Source organism: Streptopelia decaocto, assembly GCF_964273445.1.
Source record: "Streptopelia decaocto genome assembly, chromosome: 2".
Classification (NCBI taxonomy): domain Eukaryota; kingdom Metazoa; phylum Chordata; class Aves; order Columbiformes; family Columbidae; genus Streptopelia; species Streptopelia decaocto.
In genome coordinates, this window is record NC_138655.1 from 108,364,371 (window position 1) to 108,388,571 (window position 24,201).

At 41.0% G+C, this 24,201-nt stretch overlaps 1 protein-coding gene across 1 annotated transcript in view; it reads right to left on the reverse strand.

Annotated features, from left to right (window-relative positions):
- The window catches only part of ITPRID1 (ITPR interacting domain containing 1), a gene marked incomplete at its 5' end in the record, with an annotated part of 52,797 nt that overhangs the window by 8,920 nt on the left and 19,676 nt on the right, over window positions 1-24,201 (reverse strand). Inside the window, 3 exon segments of the mRNA XM_082044588.1 lie at window positions 14,171-14,225; window positions 16,413-17,005; window positions 23,969-24,171. Coding sequence (XP_081900714.1) covers window positions 14,171-14,225; window positions 16,413-17,005; window positions 23,969-24,171 — 851 coding nt within the window.

Here is a 24,201-nt window from a genome sequence, read left to right on the forward strand (position 1 = left end):
CCGCACCATTGACTACCACTCTCTGGCTTCTCTCCTTAAGCCAGTTTGCAACCCACCTCACTACTCTATTGTCTAGACCACACCTCTTCAACTTAGCTGTGAGGATGCTGTGGGAGACTGTGTCAAAGGCTTTACTGAAGCCAAGGTAGACCACATCCACCGCTCTGCCATCATCCATCCACCTTGTTACATTCTCATAAAAGGCTATGAGGTTGGTCAAGCATGACTTACCCTTGGTAAAGCCATGCTGACTGCCCCTAATAACCCTCAGATAGTGCCCTCATTCACAAACAGCTGGCACCAAAACAGAGGTGGAGTTGGGAGGGGAGTCTGCTGGGGAAAGGAAGAGATTGAGACTAAGACATTCTGGATACACTTCCTCTTTTTTTCCTTACATACATAGTGGCTTTTGAATTCTGAGACCTTTTATCTTCTGGTTATATCCATGAAAATATGATGATTTACCTAGTGGTTCTGAGATCCGCGTTATTAATTCTCATTTGTGTGAATTGGAAAATGAACAAAAAAGTTTACAGATTATGTTTTCACACGTGAATAGACTATGGGCTTTATTAAATGCATCTTGGGCATCAATTAATGAAAATCACACAATCTGTTTGTAGGCAGCAACTGTAAAATCAAAACCAGACATAATTTTATGGTTTTCAAATGAATTGCTTATATTGTCAGTCCTGGTGTCATCAGCAGCACATCAGTCAGTCACTTTCCTATTTTGGATGAAAAATACATGGTTCCCACCTCACACATTACAAAATCTGCTGTGCTGTTGCTGGAAATTGCCTGTTTTGTGGGTGGTCTCAAAACTCATCCTTGCAGTTTCCCACAAATGAAATCATGGTTCAACTTCTCCCCTAGAGAGACTGCTCTACAGATTCTCTAAACTTTTAAAAAAGCTGTTTCAATTACCCTTTGTATCTTTGCCAGCTGTTGCTTCCAGTGTGTCAGTCTGGCCTATAGTTTTTCATACATAAAAATGAAGAAAAAAAGATTGAGGAAAATTTTGAAGAGCTAAAATGTTTCAGGTGCTATAGTTCCGACCAGTTTGACACTCAAATTATTTGAGCCCCAAATACTCAATTGTATTCTGCAATCATAAGAAATGAACTTCAAACTTTAAAGTTTGCAGAGTTAGAAGACCACATTATCAGCAGATTATGTAGTGTTTTGAGGTGTCTGTTTTTCTTCTGAGACATCCAGGATACCAAAGTAGTTGGCATGTTACTAGAAATTACATGTAGGAAAATACTTCATAACTTTTAATGGAAAAGTGCTGTGAGAATTCATTTTCTGTCCTCACCAAAAACAGGTGGCTGTAGCCAGGTTTGACCCATTTATTGTGATAAACGCAATGCCTCTGTTCTAACAATACAGTCAGTTGTGTTTGTGTATTGCAACTACACAGCCTTCCCACCCATGTTTATATTAATGCACTAGCTAGAGAAATACCCGAAATATGTGATGGTGGACTCTGAGCTGATCTTTAGGCACAAGGTAAGACATTAAAGATGGATGAAATGTCTGCAGGCCAAGTTAATATCACTATAGTTCAGCTACAGAAAGCCCTTCACGTGTGTCCCTGGACTTGTCCTGGAAGGAGATGATACGTGCTCTGCTATCATGGCTCTTGTGGATTAAACATGCAAGGTATGTATATAAATCAAGGCTGAAACCACACTGGAAGACCATCTGTGTATGTGTTTAAAAATGGTAATATAATAGGACCTAATGACCATTCTGAGCATAAATCCAATTTCTACAATTTTTATGTTAGCAAAATAGAAACTTATAGAAGAGAAGTATAGTGGAAGGAGAACCATGGTAAGCACAGTTCACCTGTGCTTGTTACTGTGATTTCCTGTCCTCAGACCAAGTAATCACCTTCATCTGAGTTAGGCTTCTAATTTGTACCTACCTACATATTAAATGTGTAATGAACTCCTAGAGTAAAGGCTTAAATTACCCATACAGTCAGTGCAAAGCGTTGTCTCTAAGGGTCTGAGCTGCAGTTCTTTTCCAACTACATTCAGATGCCTAATTTAATCATTACATCCCACACTGACTTGCAAGTTCCTACCCAGTGTGCCAAGTCCTGTTGAAGGTAGGCAGGTGAAGATAAGGAGTTCTATGTTTATGGTTTAATATCTGTATACCAGAGCCAAGTGATGTTTGCATAGTGGAGGGCAGCATTTGCATAGAGGGGAACCGGTGCTTTGGGTAAGGAGTGGGTCAGTCTATCACTTCATTTCCTCTTAGCGTCCCAAATAGCAATTGAGAGTGCAAATTAGATCATGACTGATGCTGTCCTGAGAAGGAACAGATTTTCTCTCTTCATGAAATTTTCAGTATTAGCTTCCCAATGGTAACAATCCCATTTAAATAAACTAAAGCCTTTTAGCAACTGGAAGATAGTCTTTAGGAGGGATACAAGTTGGCCAAAAAGATGAGGGAAAGGTCAGCAAAATTTACATAGTTTATTTTGACATTTTTAAATGCTCCTATCTTTCTCTTTCAAATGAGCATTTTTTTCTTTCCTGAAAGCAACTTAATTTTTCAGTTTGAAGAATGGTGCAAAAACTGGGTTAAATCACCTGAACATTAAGCAAAACATGTTTTCATTTCTACTCTACCCAAACCGCATTTTTCCCTGATCATTTGGTTCAACCACTGAACCAAAATATCCATTATTCATGCAGCTCTACTCAGTGCTCCTAGTGTGTGGAGACACCCAAACCTGTAGAGATTCTGCAAATACATGCAGAGCATCACACCAAGGAAAGATAAAGTATGTTTGGAGAAGAAGTAGAGACACAGACCAGTATTCAACTCTGAACGAAAAATTACAACTCTGGGCCCTGTGTGGAGAATACATCTGGCTATGCTGGAAAGTGGAAACTTGAGAGTCGCCCCTGAAGACCTTGGTGAGGAAAACCTTGGCTCTTTGCCTTTCTGTGCTAATTGAACTGGGATAGTTTAGCTCCTGCATCCCATTTCTGTTCTGCCTGAATTTTAAATAAAAATAGGTTAGAGGAACTTACTAATCAGGTTTCTGCTTCATTTTGTATCGTATAAGAAAGTACATGCCTTCCAAATCCCAGAGTTCCCACAGCTTTTCAGCCCTTTACTTAATCAATCCAATGTCATTAAGAGACTTTCTCTCCCCTTATTTGCATGCAGATACAGTGGCTCCCATTTTCAGCAGCCTTTAGTGCAGGAACTATCTGAAAGTATTTGGCTCCTAGGTTCACCATTAATGGAAGAATATTCCCTTATTAGTAAAAAAATTAAGTGCTGGAGTACAGTTCTGCATTCCTCTGAAGACTCCACAGCTGGTTTTCTGTGGACTTGGCTGCAAACAACACAACTTCTTTCTAGTTTCCAGCTTGGAGAATATTTGCAAACTGCAAAAGATGCCATGCTTGTAAATAATAGCACATTTTTTGCATGTGTTTTGAATTGCATTAACATTGATGAATGTACTTCAATATTTGTTTTCGATATCATTTGAGTACATGGGGAAGCAAAGGCATAAAATTTTCAAATGTAAGAGCATTTGTGTGAATTTGCACTTTAAATTCACAAATTAAAATCTGGAGTGCTCACCCCATCATAGGAAAAAGCAGAATGGCCAATTGCAACCTAGCAATGCTGTTCAAATTTTAGCTGTTTTTGTAGCTATTTAAATGTAGCTGGGCATTGATGTGGATAAATATTCCTAAAACTATCTCATACTATCTACATACAAAGGACTAAATAATGCACAGAAGCCACAGTTTAGTCAGATATTTTGTAAAACAAAAGGAGCCTGAAGGACTTAGAATAAGAATTTGCCACTTCGCTTTATAAACAAAGTCGTTTTGCAGTCTCACACAAAACACTCAAGACATTAACTTCATTACAGTTTAAAAACTCGGGCTACATTCAGCAGGGAAATTAGATTAAGGCTTACATCTATGCATAACATTCCCACATTCAGAGTTAAGTAGGCACACAAATAACTCACTGATTGGGCCTTAAGGAACACATCCATTCAACAACAGTTGAACTCAACCTTAGTTGAATGCAGTAAGAGTTAGGGTGAATGAAGATCACACCATGTTCACAGAACTGCCAGAACTGAATAGACATTTTGGATGTTTTGGTTTTTGCTTCTCAAACACAAGCATCAAATACTAAAAGTCCACCAGAGCTGCTCACCACTATGTCTTTGAAGGCAGTGAGTGGAAGATGTGAAAGCTCTGACTCTCCAACACAAGGAAAAAAAAAATAACATCAAGAATTTCTATCTTATATGACAAAAAAAAGAGCTTTCAAAAATCCATTTTCAAACAGTATTTTCAAAATAGAAAGGGATTAATTTTGAGTAGTTGACTGGATTCTTCCATTTAGATGTTTCATTTTATCTCCTCTTGCTCTGCAAACTGGTAAATCATATGTTATCCTTAACAACACTGCCCTGCCTATGGCATTACACAAAATGATGTTGCAGGACAAGCTGGCCATGTGCTAGAGGGATATGTCACCTGCATGGCAGAGTTTCAGATAGTTCAGTTCTATGATCAGAGAGCTGCTGCAGCTTACTCCCATCTCCCACTGCTCAGTGGACAGGCACCACCAATTTTTGAGTATCACACTCCACGATATGGCATTATGACCTAATAAAATGCCACTGAAAATATGTATTCTGCATAAGTCATGAAGAACCCTTTTGGTTTTTAAGTGCTGTTACCTAGGACAGTGGACTTTCTGAAGCTCACTCAACCTTGGTGCACCAGAAGAAAATATTCTGTACAACTTTCAGATTTATGGGAAAGGAAGCCTTGCTATTTATATCAGTTCTCATGTATGTGGAAAAACCTGGTGCTATATAAATGTTCCATAAAATCTGTTCATTCCCAGCATTCCATACTATCTTTCCTTAGTCTAAGAAGCAGCTCCCTCATAGGCACTGCACTGATTACTGATTGTTGGCTATGAACATAAACATTTCATTCATTGCCACTGAAATCTCAAAGGAAAAGTCTATTCTTAGTCTTTTTCTTTTTAAATATCCCTATACAACTTCTGTAGCACCAGTTCACTTTCCACATTGCAGAAATGGCAATGAACAGGGAAACTGAGAGTTATCTAGTTAATATTAATCTTCTAGCCAAACGCAATACACAGTTCTACGACTTGCCTGTAAGAGAAATCAGTCCAGAACTGCTTGTCACTGGAGCAGAACTGCAGCCCTGACCCCTCTCTGTACAGCTACATGTTTTGTGCTGCATTTCAGGAGAAGAATCACCAGATGGCAGCAGCACATAAACCACAACTTACGTTTCCAAAGGCCAGCACAAACTCCAGTTTTCATCCATGTCCTGCAAATTTTATTTTTCAATGACATTATAGCAGAAATTAGATAAACCACCTTATTAAAGAAGTCACATTATCTGAACACAAATAATGTGCTCCATGTGCAACGAAATCTTCTATTCTTATTCAAAACCAGTGTAGCTATGAAATTTTTCTATGCTCTCCTCCCTTTGAACTGAAGGGGAATTTCATGTCAATCATCTAATACAATGCTACTGGGTGAAAATATATTTTAAGAAAGCTCTGCACGGAGCAATTTTTGTGCTGGTAGGTGCTGTATGAATGGAACAAAATAACAGTCTATGACCAGAGGACCTTACAAGGTGAACAAAACCTGGCTCCTCTGAGATATCTCCTGCTTGTCAAAACTCAGTTCCCCCAGCTCCCACCCAGTCTGCAGTATTCTTCTTCCCATCACTTTGGGTACCACTGGCACATGGAGGACTTCAGGTATACTTTTCTTTTTGTGGGGGTGAAGCCAGACCCACTGTGAACAAGGCAGGAAACCCCTTCTTCCCCCGTGGCTGCAACGACATCAGGTGGGACATGAGTGCATGCATGTTGCACTTTGAGGAGGTGAGAGAGGGCCAGGGGGGACGAAAGGTGGAGGACACATCTGTCACGTGACAGCTACTGATATTTTGCTTCATCTCTATGTTCAGCCTGCAGTTTTATGGTTATCTATGGGGGTCTGGCTGTCACAGCCATCGTTAGCAGGAGACACGTGCATAGCTCCAGGGGCATTGGGAACACACACACCGTGCTTTACACCCTCCTGTGCAGCCTCCACTCCTTGCCTAGGGCCCAGCTCCCCACAGAGCTCTGGGTGCCCACATCCCCCTGGGAGGACATTGGCCTAGATGCTTTCCAGATATCAGCCATAAGCACTTGAGGGAACCAGGTCACAGAGCATTACAGACACAAACTGCACCGGCTCAGAGCACGACAGAAATAGCTAGGTAGCAGATCTACATCTATCGTCAGAGCATTCCTCCTCCAAAACACCCGAGGAAAAAAGACATCAAGTTCCAGCCAAGTTTTTGGCTTAAGACGCAGTGCATAGTATGGTTATGTCTAGCATGCTCGTGGCACAGCACAGCCAGCAGGCAGAGCACAGCAGCCTGGAGCGCTGCCCAGGTTGCAAAACCTGTCTGAAAAGCAGGGTGACAGGGTGGCTGTGGCTAGACAGCCCAAGGTACCTGTGCTACATGTTGCCACGCTTTAAAGCCGGTGGACATATTTACTGATTTAAAACTAGCTTCAGTACATCTGCTGCACGCTGCAGTCAGCGCCGCAACAGCAGGTATAAATATACTCCTTTGTGAAATGCTGGGGCGCTGGTGGGTGGGTGGATTTGCTCTCTCTTTCACTCTCTCACATTACAGGTTGTCCTGAGCTTGTGTATAGAAGGAAGCTTTGGGGAAGAAGTGAATTCGCTGATATTATTCTGTTAAGCTACTCATTTAAAAAAAGCTAAAGCATTTTAGGTTTGGTTTTGTGTTTTGTTTTTGGTTCTTTTTTTTATGTTCATTTTTATGTTCATTTCCCCTCCTCCCTACCCAAACTGGAGACGAATATGGGCAAGGGAAGAAGCATGTTCTCTACCTTGTACATCACTGAAAAGAATATAATTTCCTGCACTACTAAGCCAACCTGTGCTTCTCTAGAGAGGGTCAGAAATTATGTCTGTGGGCATTGGTGGCAGAGGTGAGGCAACCGGAAGTCTCCACTGTTGCCCCTGTCAACAATATCCCCAGGATAATTTGGTCCATGACTCTGGGAACCACCTTTAATAGGCTGGGTGGAGCTACAGAAAGTATTTAAAGTAGCTAGGGACAGGGGTCATGTGAGTTTTGGTAATACAGATTGACACAGTGAATCTCCCACGTTGTTGCTTAGAGCAGCAGACGCACCCCTGCAAACTGCCACGCTCGGAAGCAAGGCAGCTGCCTTCCCACCAGAGCTTCCCATCATCTCCTGCCTGTCCTAGATGAGAACACACTGCCCTAGAAATGATAGAAGTATAAATGAGTAAGCTCGGAGCTGAATTTGACAGGAAAAGAGAGAACAGAACACTGTAGGCAGTTCTCTGTGATAAATGATGTTTCTGCAGTCTGGGAAGTTAGGAGTAGTGATGAATCTAGTCAAAACCTGAAATTGCAGTCACTTTGACAATGGTCTTTTATCTTCCCTCAGCTGATGAAACAGCTTCAGACTTTGCCAGGTCGTCCTCCTACTTTTCCTTGAGAGTCAGTATCACTTCCATCTTATTTCAACTGAGCTTCAGCCAACTGTCATTAATTCAGATTCGTGCTGCTGCCAAATGTCGGGAGAGACGGGTGATGGTTGTGTCTGCTTCTGATGAAAATGAGAGGTAGAGCTGAATGTCATCAGCCTACACTGTAGATCACGTTACATCACAACTTCTCCCAGTAGCAGCTGCACAGAGATAATGAATAAAAAATAAGCGATCGCAGGGAGTCTCATAGGGCTCTCTGCAACGGAGAGCACCTCACAAAAGGGAGGATGGCTTCCAGCAACCTTTACAGAGACCTTTGAGAAAAATGAGAGAAAAGTCTCTACGTTTTTGCTAGGTCCTGGAACTTCTGCCTGGTCGGCAGTACCCAAAGCAATTGGGAGGTCAGAACTGGTATCTGGCTTTCGGGTGTTACTTTGCAGAGATCAACAGCCAATTATAATAGCTCTATTTCCATGATAACAGCCATTAAACTGTGTTCAGGGGATCTAAGAGCATCAGGCTTAGTAAGCTTGTCTCTCCTCCCCTGAGGAGAAATGCCAAGTATCAGTCAGTAGTTGAGACGTAGGTAGGAGATCTATGGAATAGGAATCATATTTCTCATCTGTGAAGAAATTAAAGTTCTCCAGGGCATAAAAAGCATGCCCAGGAGAACACCAAAGTTCCCCTTCTCACAGGTGTCATCAACAGGCTATCACTGTTGATCTAAACTAATGTCTCTTAGGCATTTGGTTGTCAAAGTATCTGGCTGTCCCCTTGGATACCTAAGGTATTGTATGATATTCCCCCTCCCCGCCAAGATTTAAACAATAGCAGGTTTTATAACTTTCACTGGGCCATCTGCCTTAAGTATGTGGTGTGTGCATATCCTTTCCTACTAGGATGAATCAGCCTGCTGCAGTAGGATCTAAAATGTGACACATACATGCGATGAAATGTTATAAATGTGCAATGACTTTTAGGAATGTACTCACTGAAAATCATACAAGTCCCCAGAGTTCCTGGGACAGCTGCTTAGACCTGAAGGCTGTGGGCAAGACCTCCCAATACCACTGGCAGGTGGCGTGACCTATCAGATGCCATTTCAAAAGTGCCAGACTTCCTTTCTCTGCTACCCATCTAGTTTCTGTACTGGTGAACATGGCATTTCTACCTCCTGGGTGTCCATCTTTATATCCATTGCTGAACTTAGACATATGCATGTGTATGAGATACATCAAGGAGGACTGTGGCAAAGTGAAGCAGCCAGATTATTCTCAAAAGCTGCAGAATTGCCCTTCTAGAAAGACTCCTTTGAGGGGACCAGACAATTCAGGATGTTTCTTGACCAGCAGAAGATGCGTGAACTTTTGAAGACTCATGATTTCACAACTTGGCTTTGCATTTTGGTCTTCTGATTCAGTTTCTGCTTCCTGACAGCTTCTGCTTCTTTCTGAGACCACAGGACTTTCCCTCCAGACTTCCCTGGCTACAAACTGCATTAAAATGATATAGCTTTCTCTTATTCTCACTTACAGGTCTCTTATGTATGAAACAGGAAACAATAAGAAGGCCTTTACACAGTTCATGCACAGATGATAGGAAAAATACAGGCTGCAGCATCATAAAACAAATGGAGGCAACCCAAAGTGCCTAAAGAAGATGAATATCTCCTTTATGCCAGGTCACCTGCAGAAGATTAAACTGGTGTAAAGAGAGATCAAGCTGTTATGGATCTGTTATTCATCATGCTTTATAAAGGGAGACCTCATATTTTGAGGCTGTATGTGATCATTAACCAATGCCAAAGTTTAACATAAATGTCAGGTAATATTGACACAAGAGTAGTTGTAGGACATTTTTAAGTTCAGCTCCTGATTTTGATTGCAGCTTTAGCAAGTCTTTCCTTTGGCTATCTTTTTGCCTTTCCCTTTCCTTTAATCTATACTTCAAACTAAAAGTCACTGTGTTATACATGAAGAAAAATAGTGTGATGTTGGCTCTTCAACAAGTATGAAATACTAAATAGCTGTTCCTTTCTTTATACTGAAAATACAGAAAGTTATCTGGAAAACCCTGTACTCCTTGAAACATAGGAAATACATGTTTTCTTCTTGCATTTTTGAAGACACAGCTCCTTCAATTGCAAGCAGACGTTACAATAGATAATGGATAATAAACAGGATTCACGTTCTTGGCACTCGGTCAATTAAAAGAAATACCAATTGCATTCTGTGAATATTCCCATGGTGCCAAACCATCAGAGGAGTCGGTGAGTAGGAGGAGTGAAGGTGTGATAATTGAAAGAATTGCTACTTGATAAGTCACAGGAGCTAATGTGTTAGCTCAGCGTGTGGGGAAGCTAGGACGTTCCCAGCTGCTGCAAAAACTGGGTGTATATGATCCCTGGCACCACTCATTGGGACAAGATGAATCACAAGCGCTTTGGTAGTGAGCTACCATGTCACAGCGAGCCAGATGGAGGTGGTTACTTCCCTGATTGATTGCCTCTTGGGCTACCAAGGGCTTTTCCAGCAGGCTAATGCCTTTCTGTTGGCACTCGAGCGCCCGGGAGCAGCATGTCTGCTTGGGTCAGCCCCGTGCAGGAATTCCTGCTTTTCGGGTGCCTGGCTGCCCCGCAGAGGGAGAGGGAAGTAAATAAGGAGCAAGAGGGAGTGGGTGACTACGGCACACACTGAAACCATGCCGGCTTCTGATGCCTCCTTAATAGATGCTGCTGCTAATGAATTTTCAGGCACTTGCTGAGCTAACGGGGGTGAGCAACATTGAAACATCCTTTAGTTAAACCCAGTGCTTTACAAAGGCTAATTGAAAACGGAAGGAGCAGCAGGGGTGGGGGAGGAGAACAAGGCAGAAGAGGGGGTGAAGGGGGAGAACAGCTCTATTTTTCAAGTGCTGAATATGAAATCCCTGCAACAGATGAGTTTACATGCAAGCCTGCACCTCATCAGGGCAAAGATACAGTGAGTGGAGTCAAGTAATTTTCCTCTGCACACAGCATCCCCAGCCCCTCACCCTGCCCAGCCAGCTTTCTCAACTGTGAGCTTTAGAATATAAACAGCCAATAAGTAAGGACAATAACTGTAGTTCCTGCTGAGAGCTAACTCTGCCTGTCATGCATTTGTTGGGTCCTAATACAGGACAGTGAATAAAGCTTCATTACAGAACAATGGAGTTAGCTGCCAGAGCCTACAGATTTGAATAAACAACAAATAAGCAACATCTGCTCCAGCATATGTGTATGGTAAAAAAAAAGTCACAAAATAAAAGAATTTGTAAATGCCAAAAGCAACACTAAACTGCCAGTGCTACTGTAGAGTGAATTTTTAATTGCACATGCATACAGGCAGGCTGTGGGTATTAGTCTCACATATGTCTGGTTGCTGCCAACCTGGGAGTATAGATGAATTTAATTAAATAAGGATTATCCCTTCTCCCCAGTACAATTACTTATTTATAACAATGATAAAATTGCCTAATAAAAAAGATTGTAATATTTTTTAAAACAGATCTAGAAAACAGTCTGCTTTCCCTGTAAGTCATTCAGGGATGTTTGGGGGGTTTGAGCGTCTTTTAAAATTAAGTCTCAGCATTCTGCCAAAAGAGAGGGAAAAAAAGCCTTACCATAAAGCCTACTGCAGTTAAACAGCCAGAATCTACATTATGGAGAAATATAAAGAAGACACACAGCAGCCAGGGAATTGGCTTTCATGGGGAGTGTAGAAAATTAAGCAATTGGACTAAAATTGAGGCCAGGCTACAGAGCCAAGGGACAATACCACTGGGACAAGTACTTCCATAAGTCACCCATCTCTAATATGCTCCATCTAGGCAAAGCAGTCTGTTCCTATCTATCTGTATTTCTTCTCATAGTGGGCACCTCGCACTTTCCCACTCAGGTGAGCTCCCATTTCAGCAGGGTCATGTCAGGCTCTTACATCTTCATCATCACTCACACTCCTTCCAACAGAGCTCATAGACAGAGTGGGCTCTTACTGTATCAGGAACTGCATGAGCCTTGACTAATAGGCAGCCTGTGCCCCAAGGAATTGAGAGGCCAAACCTAAATTCAGGCATGCTCTCCTTGGAGCTGACATTTTCCTTGAGTAGGCTCCTGGTGGACTTTATTTCCCACTTGCTCCTAATTTGAGGAGCCCTGCTTATGGATCTGAGCCACATTCTGTTGAATTGTGTAATAACCTTAAGAGCTAGGTGTTATTTGCTACCAGGAATATTAGATTCACAAACGGTAATTTTTAGACTGCTTCCACAATGCACAGCAAGTTGAAGTTGCAATGAAACTCCCATGGGTATGTAGGGGTTCGCCATTTAAAAGCACTTGGGAAAACAGAAAGAATATGAAAAAAAGCCTGGAAGTCTCCACTTGAAATTTAGGTCAAGCATCAGTGACACTAAAACAACAGAGAGAGAGAGAGATTCCAGTGTTCAAACAAAACTCTAGAAGAGTATTATGGTTCTGCAAAGGCATAAATCTTACATAAGTGCAGTTTACTTGTGTGGTTTTCATTGATCACTTAACTGGATTAGAGTCTTACCAGAATTAAAAACAAATAATTACTTTCTGCATTTATTGCCATGAAATTACTATTAAATACTAAATACATGCTTATTCCTATGCCTTAGAAGAGTATTCAAGGCATACAGTTATTTTTTGCCCCTTATATTATGATTGATAACAGCTATACAATCTGTTAAATCCTTTAACTAATGCTTTTCCTCATTAAATAGCACAATCATTTTTAGAGATGGACAAAGAAAGGAAAAAAAGCATTCATGGGTATGTTACTACATTTTTAATTTTTTCCCCACTGAGCTATGTCCGCATTCCCTTTTTTTTCTCACTGAATGTTTGACCAAATGGTGTTTTAGCACTACACCCATCTTGGAAAACTGCTATTCTTTGTACAGATGACTAGTATGAGCAAGCCTGCTGGTACGGGGGCTTGCTTTTGTTCCTTTGTTGCTGAGGATCAAGACATCCATAAGAAAACAAATCAAAGTAACCTCATGCAACTCAAATGACAAATCATACATTCTGCATAGCAGCAAGGGCCTGACATTAAGCCCCAAAAGTCAATGGAGCCTCACATTGACAGACTGGACACATACAACCCTGCCAAAAGGTGTGGCAAGAGCAGTTAAGATCAATAGATATGTAATCTATTACATAGTTTTAAAAAACCTTGGAAAACAACAAATGGCTGCTTACAGAATACAAAAATAAACCCTGCAGAACTGAGGAATTAATGATCTATTCTATCACATTTACTCAGCTCTAAAATTTACCAAGAAACCGCCACTGACTTTGGTGAAAACACTGGCCTCACTGAAGCCAGTGGGACTTATGCCACTGCCTTCAACAGCCTCATGATTTCACTCCTGCAAATCCAGCTGTCACTTCAGCCAATAGCATCTGTGAATGACCAGCACCACTGGATATTTGAATTTTCTTTTAGATACCTGTGTATGAATTTGAATTACATAATTTTTGTGCTGGTCCCCCAAATGTGATATAACGTAGTCCTCAAAAGGTGAGGGCTCGTCAAGCTTTCACCTTTGTCCCTTGCTATCTGATCTTCTTGCTGCTTCTTAGCTCTTTCACAATACATTTCTGTCTCATTTAAAAATAAAACAACAACCACAAACAAGCAAAAAACCCCACAAACAAAAAAAACCCAAACCAACCAAACAAAAAACCCCCAAAACCAATCAAACAAAACCAAACAACAACAATAAAGAAACAAAAACCACCACAAAAACAAGAACTGCCAGTCCTGCTCTAAGCACTGGTTGCACTGGTTGGAATGGGTCACTAGGGAGCAAGGCCGAGTGGCCCCTGGTCTGGAGGCTGCATAGCCTTTTCTCCAACACCACCAGCCCTGCCAGCAAATGCTTCTCAGGATCCAGACTCAAATTGCCCCAAATGACAGCATAACAGCTGGTCTAACAGATCTGCTTTCAATCCTTTCATAGACACCTCAAATAACTTATTTTCTAATACATGATTCAATGCTATGTCAGCTCATGCGACGGCAGCCTCTATTGTACCGGAGGCTCAGATAATGGGGTAGAGGCCATGCTGCCTCAAAACATCTTAGTTACGTGGTCCTGGTTGAGTTGTGTATAGAGTGGCTACAGAGCCACTACCTCCAGTCTCCTGGCTGACTTCTCTCCTAGGGATCTGAGTGCTGGTGGATAAGGGGACATCTGAGTTTGTCAATTTATTGAGCAGGAGCAAAGCTTTGGTGTTGCTTGGAAGAGTAGAGAGGCCTGTCTAAAGCATCAGGCAGAGACCCCACACACTCAAAGCTGTGCATGTGAGGTATCCTCTTCATGTCCAATCATTGCGCCTCCCTGACAAGCTGATTATATTGTACGGCCCTGTGCTATGTCTAGAATAATGCATTCAATGTCAAAGGTGGTGGGAGAGGGAAAACATATAGTTAGGTTAAGCTTTAGAAGCAGCTATGTGGGAACAGTGTTTAAAAAGTGGCAAACTGTCTCTTTCTTAATACCCACCTGAAGTGGTGTCAGGTGCATTTCCACATGGAGTTTCATCCTCAAAACTCTGAATCTGAAAAGGAAAAGAAAAGAAGAAGAAAAATTATTTTGATGGTAAAGATTATGACTGTATGCCTTATTTGGGGTGTGTGTTAGGGATAAAAAGCAGAATAATTCTGGACATTTCAAAGCAAAACCATTAAATCTTTCAGATGGTTTCTTTTTGGCTTTCTCCTTTAAAAAATATTTGTTCTTGTCATAAACTAGGCTCTAGTCTCAGAACCTTTCTGAGCCTTGCTCAAAGTAATCAATATATAAAGGTTCTCAACACCTAAATACATTAACAATCTTGTTTGAACAGCCTCAGAGAAATGTCCCTAGGAAAAAACATGACTTAGTAGAAGAAACTCAAGGAAATGTAACCATATGGAGGCAAATTCTTGCCAAAGAGTTTATGTAAGGTCAGAATTTTTTTCTCTAGAAATAAAGATGTGTTTGACTTTTTCACAGTATCAAGGGGAACATGCCATGTCATGATGCTGCATCAACTCCTTGAGAAAAAAACTTTATAGAAAAGGGGGTCTATTAGATACGAACAATACATGAACATATGTTAGGTGTGTCCTCCATGCAGGCTGTAGCTCAAGAGATCTCTAAGCCCCTCATCATTAGAGGCTAAAAGAATACAAGGGAAAGTTGACTCTATATGTGACTATTATTCCGTTCCCTGTACATCTGCTACTGGCCATTGCCAGACTAATGGTTTAGGTGGCCTGATGTTTTCAGCTAGTACATAGTTCTTAAAGCCTTAATTTAGTGATGTGGTAGAGAATACTTGTAAGTTAAACAGTATATACCGTGTCTTATTTGAACATACAGCGTTGTTCATATCAAATTATCTTAGACATCAAACTGGGGTGTTTATGATCATTTGCATTTACTGCTCTGCCAATGTCCTCACTTTTGTGTGAGTCCCTAGTCACAGAGCTGCAAGTCCAGCATGCCAAGTGCTTTACAAAGACAGAAGGGCGTCTTTGGGACTATAAATTTGCTGTGCCGGAGATCTCTGAAAGACACCCTCTTCTCCACCGAGGCTGATAATCAGGCCTCTGCTCCAATTCTTGAGTCAGCTCTGCTGTCATGAAGGCTGCACCAAACCTTTCACAGAAAAATACATATTTGGAAGGACTTTAAAAGACAAATATCCTTTACTCGAGAAGAAAGTCACCACCTTAACCTGAACTTTCTCTACACTTTAAAAACTGGAAAACTTTTTTAAGCCTCCCACCTTTCCCAACCATTCACTGCTCCTCCCTTCCTTCCCTTCGTCACTCCCTCCCTCCCCATGCTCCAAATGTTTTTAGGGGTCTACCAACCACCCCATTTCTCCTACTTTCTTTGATTCTTATTGTAGAGCCTAATTTTTGGACTCCTTCCTTTTCCTCATTCTTGAAGGATGGCTGTAAACAGAAGAGTATTCCTATTGGCATCCCAGTGGAGTCTGTATGTTTGGAGAGTATCCTGCCATGGCCCTTTTTTCTGCAGTAGTATGGCCAGAAAAACTGCTGCTCATGTAACAACTCTACATGCAAGTAAGGGACCGGCAAGTATCCTGGTCTCTTCTATTTCATATTGAACCCCTGCTGACAACCCACTCTTGCTAAAACATACAGATATCTGAATAGTATGGACTTTGTAGACTGGATATGAAAACAAGCTGCTGTTGTGAGTTATTCTGGTTTTAGGATGCTCGGCTTACAGAGTGACAAAGTATTTCAAACACTGCTGTAAAACCAAGGCTAATTTTGTGATGTCACTTTCAGGAAGAACATACCACAAAATTAGCTTGGGGGAAAAAAGATGGAAAAAATCTCAAACCCTGGTTACTGACTGGATCTGTAAAAATCTCCTTTAGTATACATATTAGTGTTCCTGTAACTTCCTTCTGTCAACAAAAAACACACAACCTGGTGCTGCATAAAACACATTGGCATCTTACACTATCATACCGGTTGAATGAATCCTACCTCAGTAACCTTAGTGCCAACTTCTTTGACAGTATTCTAACACAAAGACAATTTAAAATAATCAAAACCCCAATGAGTAGTATGAATCCTACTGCTTTTCCCTATAATGCTGCTGCATGGTGGTTGTTGAAGTAATTTACTCTAGCTTCTATCGTGAAAAAGATAATGCAAACCTATACCATGAGTATGGGTGGAGATACATTGCTAGCACTACACACAAAAATCCACCTCACCTCTTCCATTTCGAATGAGTCTGGCGACTTGCAATTTAGGTCAGCCACTTTTGTGAATGTGTGGGCCACAAGCAAAGGTGGCTCCTTTCTTGGCTTCTCTTTGGCAGGCACCTCACACGACAGAGAAAGGTGGGGCTGTTTTGCAGCTAGGTGCAATGAAGCCCAGGTTTTCCCCAGTGGAGTCAGTGGATGCTGGGATGTGAGATATGCTGAGGTACCTTCGTCTCTGTAGGTTTGCACTGAGGTCAGACAATCTGGCATAACACAAGCAGAAAAGCCCGCCTGAACTATTTCTCTCTCAGCAGTATCTGCACAAGAATGATATTGCGCTTTCTTGCTGGACGAGTTGGCTTCCCCAGGTGCCAGTGAATCCTGTTTCAGCAGTGCTGTCTGCTGAGAAGCCCTCTTTAGAAGTTGGCCTATTCTTCTCTGCTTTGCTCGTGTGACCGCAGGTCTGCTCTTTGCCGTGTCCAAGAGGTCGATCTCATCCCCGCTGCCATCCTTTACTTGGGTCTGTTGGGTGTTGACATTGGTCAGCAAAGACGAGAGGGCACTGGTTACGTGGTCAAATAGTTCCAGCTGTTGAAAACGTTCTTAAGTTTGACAGAATGAAAGGCAACATGGTTATTAAAAATGTAATTTGGAATAATTGGTACAATGATTATTCAAACTTGTAATTGCCAAGAAAATTCTGAGTACCTCATTCAAAAGTGGCTAAATTTTTCTATTTGCTTTCAGAGGATCCGTTCAGGCTACATAGAGATGCCATTGTGTAGTTCTTTATATTAGACAAACGTGCAACATTAAATTTGTTGTATCAAGTGCAGCTGAACACTGCTCTGTGTGAATAAAGGTTACAGAATCTAGCCTGACATTCTCCAGTTGGCTGGGCCGACTTGGATGCCATTTTTGAGGACTTATTAAAATTCATGTGAAAAAAGTTATTAAAATCTGATCTCAAATGTTTACAGCTGGCAGCTGTCCAGGATAACTGCAAAATGCATCTAGCCATTAAATGATAAAAATCTACCATAGAAGCTATCTTCTCGCTTTCATAGCAGCACAAAGAAAAACACCTATACCCCAGGAACTCATAGCTGATGTCAGATAAAGTTTTTTTCATTGTACCAACCCTCTATAATTTCTGGGTCATTTGTTCCATGGCATAACATCTAAAAAGAAGGTAATAATGTTTTGTCAAAGGGATTCTGGAGGTTTCCATCACTACAACACTATGAAGTTATTTATAGAAAGAAACACAACACATTTGCTTGCACATACTTTCTAGACCTATCCTGAGGCAATGAATATGTCACCAGGACTCCTCCTTCCCTGCGAGATTCATTGAGGACAGTAGATAGCAAAATGCTAACATTCTTGGCTGCCATTTCTTTTACAGAGCAGACAAACTGCGTGCAGTCTGTTGGTAATGCTGCTTCACTGACAATTAGAAAACAAGGGGATATTTAACATGGCTCTGAGCTGGTCCTTCACATCGGGGACCAATACTGCGCCATAAAATTTCTGATAGTTACTATATCTCAACAATACACCTCTTTTATTTTCCCCAGAAATTGCCTGGTTTTTAACATTGGAGGAAAACGTTGCCGTTGCTGCTACTTTTTGAGGCATGGTCAAAGGTTTCACCTGATGTTGTCTAAAGGAGTTATCTAGTCTGTCAGTACACAAATTACACAGTGTTGTATAGTTTCCGTTTGCATAAGTTTGGAGTGTCTGAATAAATAATTATTTGGTTTGTACATCCACTGCACTACTTAATGCTTTCCATGTAGAGCACATCTTCTCCTCAGTATTTAATCTGGCTCCCACTATGTCAGGCCATAAAAATGCCAAGTGCTAATCTCCTTTAACTGACAGTGGCACAGTCCAGTCCTTCTTTCGGTTTGAACCAGAATCAGACTTGCTGCCATTTGAAATAGTTTTTATTCACTGCTTAGCTTTTGCAAATTATTTGTAAGACCTTAAGACAACTAAAGAACAGATCAAAGATTGAGAGAAATGATAAATGAACAACATAAAAAATCCCCTCAGTCATGTGCAATGTAATAAACACACAGGTCATGAAGAAATTATGTCAGGGACAGCCTTACTTCATGGACTGTTTCTCTCCAGGCAAGCAGTCCCTTCATCTCCTAGTTGTGATCCTCAAGGATTGTGCCTCAAATAGGCAAGAGGCTGATAAGATCTCTTTAGTTCCTGCAGCAAAATAATCTAAAGTTGTAGCACAGATGAGATATTAAATTACATAAACATGGATTCAATTTTACTAGAAACTTCAGCTGAAACAGCAAATGGCCATGCTGTAAACAAGATCATTGGATCTTCAATAGAATCTGTATCTTTTACAGTGCTTCTAATGAATTGTTACCATTTAGCCCTGGGCTAGCAGCTAAAGAGTAGAGGGCCGCTCTCTCTTGCCTTTCCTTCCTTGGAGGGAAGGAAGGGAAAAGGAGAAAATACTCAGGGCTTGAAATAGAAACAGACTTAGGAAAACAATAATAAAAGAAGAGTGATACAGAACAATACTGGAACACACACTACCAGCAATGAATGCCAGAGGCTGGACTCTGCAAGCACAGCAAGTCCAGCAAAACACAGAGAACAGAGCAGGTGTAGGGAGGACATGGGAACAGGACCCATCGTGGATCGCAGCCATGTTCTGCAACTTCACGCTTATATATGAAGCATGGCGTTAATGGCATATAATACCATGGTATTCTGAATGTCAATCTAGGTGCTGTCCTGTCTGTGCCCCCCCTCCTACCAATTTGCACCTGCAGCTGGATGGCTGAAGAAGTCCTTGGTTTGCCTGACAACAGCCAAGATATCAGTGAGTCCTTACATTCTATTCATACCAAAACCCAAACACTGGAAAGCCACTGGAAGAAAACTTTATCCCAGCATGCTATCTCATTGTTCTTACACTAAATCCAAAACAAAAGACCTTGCTAGGTACTAAAAAGAAAAGACATGGAAAGACATTTTCCACATGGAAAATGACCTTGAGTTCAGCTAACTCAGTGTATGACTTTGTAATAACCATTTTTTAATTTAGGAGGAGAAGCTCAGTTTCATTCCTCCTTCCTTAAATCTGGTATTACATAAGCTGACATAGTTATCTGCATGGAAGATCTGGAAAGTCTTCAGTAGGCCTACAGTGGAATGAAGGAATGCAGAACATTTCCAGAGCTAGCAAGAATTTTTCAATCAACTACGTGTTTGTTTTTTTTTTCCCCCCCGCAACAAATGGCAGAATTTGGAAAAATCAGAATTTTCAATGGAAAAACAAAGACATCTGAGATAGCTCATTTTTTCTCAGGAGAAATACAAATGAAATGTCATAATTGTCTACTTGGTCATATATTTAAATATTTTCCTTTTTTTCGATTGTTTTGTCTTGAGTCTTGGCAGTACTGCCTTTTCTTGAATCGAAGCTGTACTTCAGAGAATGTATCCAGCAATTTACGTTTCATTTCTCTTTTAGGGGTTTGATTTGCTGCCTGATATATATCTCAAATGATGTGTGCATCTCTATCCTAGTTGACCTGTTGCTGTTCACAGGACAACATTGTATCATGAGAATGGTGTCTACCTAATACACTCATCTCACAGAAGAGAGCGAGACTTGAACTACAGCTCCATTGAAGGGATTGCAGCAGCTGCGACAAACAAATGAGAATGAAAAATCTTCAGAAACAAAACCCTAAACCCCAAGTAGATTTAGATACAGCAGTAAGAATAGGTAGTACCAAAATGTGGGTGGTTTGGTTTTGTTTTATTTTTTGATTGCTCTTTAATTTTTAAGCATCAGATTGAAACAGTTCAACAGTTTGGAACTAAGAGGTTCGGAAATGTTGAAATGTTTTCAAAGAATTTGAGGATCAGTTTATTCAGAGATATAATTACTTTTCACTTCTGATTGTCAAGTGAGTTTATTTCTTCAGCTAGGAAGTCAAATATCACTTCTAATGAGGTCAGTAAATTTTTCACTACTGTTAAATAAATGATAGGAATAAGGTTTGCTTTTGGATCTGGCTGAGAATGTGAAAGGGTGACCAACATTTTCAAAAATACACCTTATTTTTGTGAACTGAACCTTTTGAAAATGTTGACAATACTGGGGAAAGAGCACCAAGTGAGGGTACCAATTAGTAAGTAAATCTATGAACAATCCACTCCTGTTTTAAAAGGTCTAATGAGCAGTGAAGGAGACCTAGAAAACTACATTCTTCACAAGCAAGGAAGAGTGAGGCAGAAACAGAGAAGCACTGCATTAGGAAATGAAAGAAATATGAAAGTGGAGAGGGATCACTCTCTGCTTTGGAACTCCTTGGTCTCTCTCACCTCCCTTTCCTTTTTTCCTCCAGGTTTCTTGTCTTCTGTATTGTACCTATAACCTTTTTCCTTATCTCTCACTTTCTCAGAGTAACATGTTGTACTAAATCAATTAACTAATTAATTAATTAATCTACTCAGCACTTCTCAGACCACACATGGAACACTGTGTTCAGTTTCAGTCCCTGCTATACAAAAAAGATGTGGACAGGCTGGAGAACATCAGAGAAGGGACACAAAGATGAGCAAAGGACTGGGAAGATGCCATACGAGGACAGGCTGAGAGAACTGGGCTTGTTCAGCCTCCAGAAAAGACAGCTTAGGGGAGACCTTATCACTGTGTTCCAGCATTTAAAGGGTGGCTGCAAAGAAGATGGAGACTCCCTTTTTACAAGTAGACACATGGAAAAGATGAGGGGTAATGGGTGCAAGTTAGTCCTGGAGGGATTCCGACTGAACACAAGGAAAATTTTTCATGCTGAAAAAATAATCCATTGGAATAATTTCAGGGAAGTAGTGGATTCCCCAACAGCGGACACTTTTAAGATTCAGCTGGACAGCGTGCTGGGTCATCTTGTCTAAACTGTGCTTTGGCCAAGAAAGGTTGGACCAGATGATCTTTGTTGCCCCTTCCAACCTGGTATTCTATGAACTTTCTCTGCTGATTCAGAGAAATAGGAGAAAGTAAACTGACAAGGAGATAACTTCTCAGGCATTCACTAACTCAGATTAAACTATATATTCCTTTTCCATGACTAGAGACAAATGAGAATGATTCAGGCTGTATTTGCCTTGAAATTTTTCAGTGATAATATACCAAACAGGGTGACTGAGTTAATCCAGCACATCTCTGGGAGCAGTGGTTCAATAGACTCTTGAAATCTCTAGACTGCTGAACGGTCTGCCTCATTTTGCTGATTTCATTTCAATGCCTCAGTGAAGCAGCACTCTGACAGTAAGGAGTCTCAAGTTCCCTAAATTGTTCATGGGGAGGTAAATGCTCTGGAACATCTCTAGACCTGAACCTTCTACTTAATTTACAGAGAAGAGTCTTCTACTGCGGGCCTGCAAAAGTGCCTATTCTCCTCATCGCTGTTACAGGAAATGTAGGATTCTGCTTTAGAACAGCTGGCTTATTAGATACCTAAAAATTTAGGTGCTGAAGGCAGATAGATTAGGTCTAGCTCTAGAGGTGCAATCCATTTTAAAATCTAATAACATCGATTTGTCACTCCTCCTTCTTGCTATACCTCACTGCAAAATCATCAGACAACCTAAGGTTGGCAAGGTTGGAAAAATATAGTTTACAAACAAATGCCATTTGAGGATATTCTTCAGACATTTGTAAGCTAAACCTGATACGTTCCTTTTTAGCTATAAGTACTCCCCTGGAATACCAGCTGTAGGAAGGTACTTGTGCACGATTACCTACATGGTTACTGAGACAGACTGGCTTCTTCTGAGAGGTGTTTAAAGTGGTGGCTGGATGGTCACCACAGGACTTGCCCAACTCTCTCCATTTGCTATAGAGATAGAAAGACTGCAATGATTAAGATCCTTGAGATGGTGCTTCAGCTAAATGCTTATGATTTGGTGCAGTGAATCAGGCTGAGGTAAATTACCACATATATGGAAACGTAGTCAGTGAAAAGATAAGAGAGAAGCATCTCTGAAGGATGAATCTCACCTCTCTCGACTATATGTTCCCAGCCCAGCCACATACTTAGGAGGCCTAAGCAGATGGTGTGAAAAGCCCCTCCCAAACTGTCAAAAGCAAGATAACATGTTTTGATGGACATCACACCCACCAGAAAAGAAATTAAAATCTTATCTTACTTCACAGCAACTCCCCCGTACAGATAAGCCATTCACATATACTAAAAGTATTCCCATTGAGGATGACTGCAGGACGAGTCATTAAATTCACACCTTGGCTTACCACTGCCTGCCTTCGCTGTGCAAACTCCTTCCCTCAGAGGCTCTTTTTCTGCTCTCATTCCCTCCTAGTTCTCTGCCTTCTTCCCTGAGGTCTCCATCCACAACCCACTCATAATTATTATCTCTAATCCCTCTCTCTCAGAGAAGTTACAGAGAGAGAAAGTGAGAGCTGAGAAACCTGTTTGATGCGTCAGTTTGATGTAAATATTGAAATGTATGCACAGGGCTTGCTACTAAAAAAAAAAAAAAAAAGAGAGAGAGAAAAACACATTTTCCACAATGCTCTGACATTTCTGTTTCAATTCTCTTTCCATCCATACTGCTTCCTTAGTGTAATTTTAAATGGGAATGCACAGGCTATGTAAGAGATCCTGCTTCACTGAGCATCTTAAGTAGACAGAAGATTTCAAGAGCCATCTGCCTATCCTGTGCAGCAAACGAGGGGAAATGATGTCAAAATTGGACTTTTCAAAGGGGTGATATACCAACACATTAAGAATGCTATTTTAACACAGATATATCTTTAGGGTGAGGACCTTGTATTCATTGCTCAACTGCAAAATACACAACACAAAAACTAAAACCATCTAAAGGAATAAAAATTGAGACTGAGTGCCTTAAATGGTGCAATTTTTTTTGTACTTAAAATATGATCCTCATTTACATCTTAGAGCATATTTGAAACACAAAATTGTTAGGTTCTAGTTAGGGATTTGCGGGTCTGAGGCACAAGCTCTAGTACCTTTAGTCATGGGAAGTTAAGACCTTGCCGTCTGTTATCCACATTTCCCTGTGAGAGGGGTCTTGATGCCACCAAGGGAAAAAGAAAATGTGAGTCTGCGTCTGGCCTAGTTGAATTCAAAATTTTGTGTATTGGCTTACACCACCAATGATGGCGGGTATGTGCTAACATGCTGCCAGTGAAGTGGCTGAGACAATGGACCCATGTTCAATTCTGTAGCCTCTATGACACCAACAACAATCTCTGGTGGTGGGCTGGGTCTTAGAGGGGATGGGTGGCTATGTTTCAAAATGCCACAAGCTGGTAACTCCAGCACATAAATCAGAGTCCACAGATGAAGAGAGCTATACAGCATTTAACAAAGGCATATATGAGGATCTTTGATGTTTGCTGAATACATGTCACTTCTTCACACATTTTGTTTTGTAAGCCTCTTCTACTTGACTCCTCTCAGTCTCCCCCGCTATTTATTTTACCTCCTGGCTAAAATTCCTCATTTTGCCAAAATGCCTCTCCTTACCATATAGATTTGGTCTCTCAATGTCCATACGCTGCTTCTGAGCTTCCAAAAAGACTCGGATGTTGATTCCTTTTGCTACAGAAGCACCACTGAGGAATCGAGGAGGGATTTTAGTGCAGACATCGGGTTCTTCTGTACCAAACCCCAAATCAAGAAGAATCTCCACCGGATCCTTTTCCCAGAGCACCAGCCATTCGGTGATGCTATGCAGAAAACATCAGGATTATTTCCCC